This window comes from Calypte anna, chromosome 7, assembly GCF_003957555.1.
Source record: "Calypte anna isolate BGI_N300 chromosome 7, bCalAnn1_v1.p, whole genome shotgun sequence".
NCBI classification, from domain to species: Eukaryota; Metazoa; Chordata; class Aves; order Apodiformes; family Trochilidae; genus Calypte; species Calypte anna.
The window spans coordinates 18,903,925-18,909,973 of NC_044253.1; the positions used below are offsets into that span (position 1 = coordinate 18,903,925).

The 6,049-nt window shown below is 37.0% G+C and overlaps 1 protein-coding gene across 13 annotated transcripts in view; it reads left to right on the forward strand.

The window, feature by feature from the left end:
* Positions 1 to 3,758, forward strand: part of LOC103533323 (sodium channel protein type 2 subunit alpha) — a 75,507-nt gene extending 71,749 nt beyond the window's left edge. For 8 of the 13 annotated variants that reach the window (XM_030453825.1, XM_030453826.1, XM_030453828.1 and 5 more), the window contains one exon: positions 410 to 3,758. In XM_030453825.1, coding sequence (XP_030309685.1) covers positions 410 to 1,605 — 1,196 coding nt within the window. In that variant the 3' untranslated portion in view covers positions 1,606 to 3,758. The remainder of the gene's footprint in view (positions 1 to 409) is intronic. The other 5 variants (XM_030453832.1, XM_030453837.1, XM_030453831.1 and 2 more) reach the window with 2 other exon arrangements.
* The last annotated feature ends 2,291 nt before the right edge of the window (positions 3,759 to 6,049 follow it).

A 6,049-nucleotide genomic window follows, 5' to 3' on the forward strand; every position in this document is an offset into this window, starting at 1 on the left:
TAACTAAAGATTATTTTTGTTAGAGTTAAATGGAAAGTTATTTTTCTGGTCTCACCATTTGTTAGTCCACATAGTCTAGTTTTCAGTTTGTCCTAAAAAGACTGATGCAGTGTATATGTGTGTTTGTTTGCACATGTCGTGATACAATTAATATTTAGAAATGTCACTGATGAAATTTTTCATTACCTATGAATTATTCAAGAATTTCTATTGGTATTTACGGATTTTCCTAGCATTCCAAACTGTAAAGGTTTTCTAAAAAGCTGCATGTCTAATTTCTAAAATCTATTCAAATGTCCCATTCTTCTTAAAATTCTAAAATTTTTGTAAGAAAAATCTTTAGCAGTGGCTTTAAAGGTAGTATTTTTTACTAATTTAAATTTAAATATCCACTTTTTTTTTCCTCTAGGTATGTTCTTAGCCGAGATGATTGAGAAGTATTTTGTATCCCCCACACTATTCAGAGTCATCCGACTTGCCAGAATCGGTCGAATCCTGCGTCTCATTAAAGGCGCTAAGGGAATCCGCACTCTGCTTTTTGCTTTGATGATGTCTCTTCCTGCTTTGTTCAACATTGGTCTCCTGCTCTTCCTGGTCATGTTTATTTATGCGATATTTGGCATGTCCAACTTTGCCTATGTTAAGAGGGAAGTTGGAATTGATGACATGTTCAACTTTGAAACGTTTGGCAACAGCATGATCTGTCTGTTCCAAATTACCACATCTGCTGGCTGGGATGGTTTGCTTGCCCCAATTCTTAACAGTGGGGAGCCAGACTGTGACCCTCATAAAGATCACCCAGGTAGCTCTGTCAAAGGCGACTGTGGGAACCCTTCTGTTGGGATTTTCTTCTTTGTCAGCTACATCATCATCTCATTTCTGGTAGTGGTGAACATGTACATTGCTGTGATTTTGGAGAACTTCAGTGTTGCTACTGAAGAAAGCGCTGAGCCCTTGAGCGAGGATGACTTTGAGATGTTCTATGAAGTCTGGGAGAAGTTTGATCCCGATGCAACACAATTCATAGAGTTCAGTAAACTATCAGACTTTGCAGCTTCATTAGATCCTCCTCTTCTTATAGCAAAACCAAACAAAGTCCAGCTTATTGCAATGGATCTGCCCATGGTAAGCGGGGACAGAATTCACTGCCTTGACATTTTGTTTGCTTTCACAAAGCGTGTTTTGGGGGAAAGTGGGGAGATGGACGCCCTCAGAATACAGATGGAAGATCGCTTCATGGCAGCCAATCCTTCAAAAGTGTCCTACGAACCAATTACAACCACACTGAAAAGGAAACAGGAGGAGGTATCTGCTGTCATCATTCAGCGTGCTTATAGACGTCATCTTTTAAGGCAAAAAGTCAAAAAAGTTTCATGTATATTTAACCAGGATAAAGGTAAGGAGGAGGATGATCTGCCCATGAAAGAAGATATGATTATGGATAAACTAAATGAGAACTCTACTCCAGAAAAAACAGATATGACCCCATCCACGACGTCCCCACCATCCTATGATAGTGTAACAAAGCCAGACAAGGATAAATATGAAAAAGATAAATCAGAAAAAGAAGATAAAGGTAAAGACAGCAGGGAAAGTAGAAAGTAACACAGAATTCTATTTGTGATAAACTGTTTACAGCCTGAGAAAGTATGTATTTGAGTCAACAGGACTCCTGTAGGAGGTACATGCCAAACTGACAGTTTTTACATATATAAATATATATACAATTATATATATCTATATCTAAAAGGTCAGTGCCTATAACAAGACAGTGACCCCTCGTCATCAAACTGCAACTCTGTAAAACAGGGTAACATCTTGACAAGAGGTTGTTGTTTTTAATACCAGCTGACACTGCTGAAGAGAAGATAAAATGGCCAATCAGACTGTAGGGACCAGTTCAAAAAACAAAGGTGCGAACGTATGAATCTCTGTGTTTAACATGAAACACACAGTACAGAAATTGTATCCACTGTTTGCATTTCAACAGCCACATTTGCCATATTTTTACAAAAAAAAAAAAAATCAGTGTTGGTGAACGTATCATTTTTTAATTCACAAGTTGTTTACTATTATATGTGACTATTTTTGTAAATGGGTTTTCTGTTGGGGAAAAGGGTATGAGAACCAAGTGTTCTACTCTGGGGTTCTCTGTAATGTACAGACAGAAGTGATTTGCATGAAGGCATGCTGCACTTTTAGTTCATGCATGAGAAAACATGACGTCGCACAAAGCAGCAGTCTGACTACTTCCATGTTTCAGGGTGGCTCTATATTTTGAGGTGCTTAATAACAGTATCCATCTAGTATCTCATCCAGATAAATCTTAACGTGCCTGTAAAGTCCCATAGAGTCTTCAATAATAGAACAGATATTTTATTTTTTCATAATTCATTTAACTGTAGTTGAACAAACTGCATAAAAAAAATTTACTGAGGGACATGAAGTCCATGTTTAAGTATTCTAATGTAGAAAAGAGTTTACCTGAATTTGGGAAATTGAATTTACCAAAAACCTGCAAAATTTAAAAATTATGAAGTTGTTCTGCTTCACCCTGCAGTATTGTTTAGCCATCTTCTGCTCTCAGCAAGGTTGACATTGTATGTGTTGATTAAAAAGTACCGTCTATGTAAATAGTTATTTTATCTGTGGTGCATGTTTGAGCAAACAAATAATGACCTGTGCACAATATAAATTGCATCAAATATGTACCACAATAAGTGTAGTTTGCAAGCTTTCAAAAGCTAAGATGAAGTATTCTGTACCATTATAGATAGTTTGGAAGATATCACTGATGCATGTTTCTCTGGCCTTTGCTGCTGTAATTTTCCTCCTTCCACTGTTAAAAGTCTAATATGGGAAGCCATATCTCAGTGGTTAAGTGAAACAAATTGTTCAATTGGTTATCATTCTTTCTTGACATCAAGCAATAGTTTGCAGGTATTTAAGAGCTTCTTGCTTTGCATTCTACCATTTTAAGTGACTACTGTACGGTGTATAGTCAGACTGTACAGGATATGTTGCAAACTGCTTAATCTGTTGAAAAATACATGGATAGAATTTTCTAAGAAAATATAAATACTGTAAAAAATACCATTTTATTTTATTTTTCAGCGTTTTGTACATAAAATGAGAAATGAGAATTATCTTCAGGTTGATGTCACTGTCACTTTTGTTACTTTCTATCCATAGCACTTTTTAATTCAAGAACTTCACAGAATAAGAAACAAAGGAAAGAATGGGGTAGCTTTAGGTTTCTGCTTTTTTATTAGTACTGTATTTTTGCACACATTTTAATGTGAAATAAGTTTCAAACTGAGTCCAAATGCACTTGCTTCCAAATAGATATAACTTGTAATTGAAATGTGGTGGGGAAGATTTGTTTAAAATTCTAGCACTGCCTGCATCAGAAGTTCCAAGATAGTCTTTTTATTCATGAGATCTTTACCAGTGTTTGTTTACATAGACTATTCTTATTCTTGTTGATTCATGCTGCACTAGAACTGTTCTAAATATAATATGGGATCCACAATGTGTTTTTTTTTTCCACAGGAATTAAATAGCAAACTTGTATAATTGATCACATCAGGACATTTTGTGTTTCTTACACAAGCAAAAATTCAATGTTGACTCCTCCTTTTACAAAACTATTGACTTGTGTGTCGGTGAACTGCATGCAGGAAAATGCTATTACCATAAAGAACAGTAAACCACATTACAGTTGAGCCAAAAGAATAAAGACTTCATTTTTTATTGTATTTAATTGTTGTCTTTGTTTTCATCACTAAAAGCTATTGGCTATCAAGAGATGCTATGAAAGTAAGATACAAATGTATGAGGTGTTAGAAATAAGGTGTAGTGATTAAAACTTAGTATGATAATAGATTTGCAAAAAGTAAAAAAGTGGAAGCCTTCTGCCTTCAGAAAGGTCTTTAATATTATTCGCACTTATACTCTTCAGGTTATCTAATCCTATTTGAAACTGTTCTCATGTAGGATAATGTTTGTTTGTACATGATGCTTAAGCCCCTTTTTCATGTCAGATATTCTGAGACAGCTAGAAAAACACGTTAAAGGAACACATATGAGCTATATATGGTAGCTCAAATCTAGCTCTCAAGGCTGCAAACCCGTATAATTTCAATGATATTTTCTATTTGAAGTAAAGAATTAGCCTTGTCTTATAAGACAAAATTTGTTTACTACAAAACAAAATATTTATGATACATTATTTTCCTTTTAAGATACAAGGTGTAGAAATCAGAAGCTTTGCTGGAAGTTTTGGTAAAGCATCAAATTCTTAGTGTTGTGTTATTTCATTTTTTTAATCTTAGGTTGTTGAATGCAATTATAATGTGAAAAATACTATAAACTTCTGTGGTGAATTTAGACAGTACTTTTCACTGCCAAAGAGCTGGCATACATAATCTCATGGAAGAGCTGACACTTGGAATACAGGAGGTAGATGTAGAACAGGCACTGCAAGAGTAAGTGAAATGGAACTGAGAAGGAATTCAAATTTTGGGGGAAATAACATAAATAAGAATTTATTGTGTCAGATTTGTCTTGCAAATTACTTAATCTCCACTTTACAGAATCCCTCACGAGATGCATGGAAATATGTTGGAAAAATGCCTGGTGTCAAAGTATTTGGTTTTCCCCTATATATAAACTATATATATATATATAAGCTATATATATATGTTATATATGTTATATATAAACTATAGCAGGGCTTCCTATAGTTTGAGGCATAAAGCAGTTTCCTGAAAAATTGGAGGACAAGAAATTGTCATTAGGTTTTAACGATGACAAAGGATTAGCTTCTCAATGCATTAAAATATTTTATTTCCATTGTTGCAAAGTAATCTCTGATCTTCTAAAACACGCTAAAATTTATTATGAATAAAATAGCATTTTCAAGACTGAAAGCAGTAGAACTAGCAATGACATTTGAGTGCTTTTTCTAAAAAGATTTTTTTTTTCCTTTGTAAATAATGCCTTGAAAGTAGGATACACTGAATAAATTAAAAGCTAAGGAAGACACACACAAACTCGAATAATCATCACAGATGTGAAGACATACGTCTCTGTAGACAATCAGGAAAATCAGACATACCCAATTTATGTATGTGGTGTGTAAGTCCTAGCTTTGGGTATGGACCCCAGCTGCGGAGAAATGCTTCCAAACGCAGCAGTAGGATGCTGCCCTTCGCTTCTCTCCAGTTTTCAATTGCTAATGGCTGAGAGTGTTTACTCCAAAATGAGTTGAGATACTAATGAAGAAGGCCTCAGGCTGCAGTTTTGCAATTAGTTTTTTACTTCTGCTTGTGGAAAAACCGTTGTCATGGTAGAGACTGAGAAAGGAATATATGAGAATCTGACATGCTGTAATTTAAGGAACAAAACTTATGGCTGGTTGATTGGTTTTTGTCAGAGGAAAATTATTATGGGAAATGCAGATACATATGTGTATATTTTTCTGAATTAGACCATGAAAAAGAAATCTGTATGTTTCTTGCAGGGATTTATACCTAACAGAAAGCTAACACAAAATTAAAAAAATAATTAAATACCTGAAAACATACAAGAAGGTCTGGTTTTGCTTGGGTTCCCCTCGTCCCGCTCCTTTTCCTCCCCCAACCCCCCCGCCCTATCTATCTGTAATTAAAAACACCCGCTAGCACACTGAAAACCAGTGGCAGAAACACAGCTTTATTAACCACAGCACTCTCCTGCACGTTGCCCTCATGCTCCCCGCCGCCCTCTGCGGCACTGCGGGCCGGACTCAGGTACGCGAGAAACGAGGGCTCGAGCAGCTCTGGCAGTCTCTTTCCTGCTGCTGTTTATGATGCCGAGGCGAGCGCTCCGTGAGGTTGGGTCCCCGCAGGGGCCTCGTGGCTCAGAGCCAGAGCCTCTGCTTAGGCGAGCGGCAAACACCGACCGACGGGCCGGGTCACAGCTGCCGCAGCCCTTGCGGCACAGCGCCGCTCCCCGGCCGCTCCGCGCCGTGCTCCGCGGCCCGCAGCGCCCCACCCCCCCTCTCCCG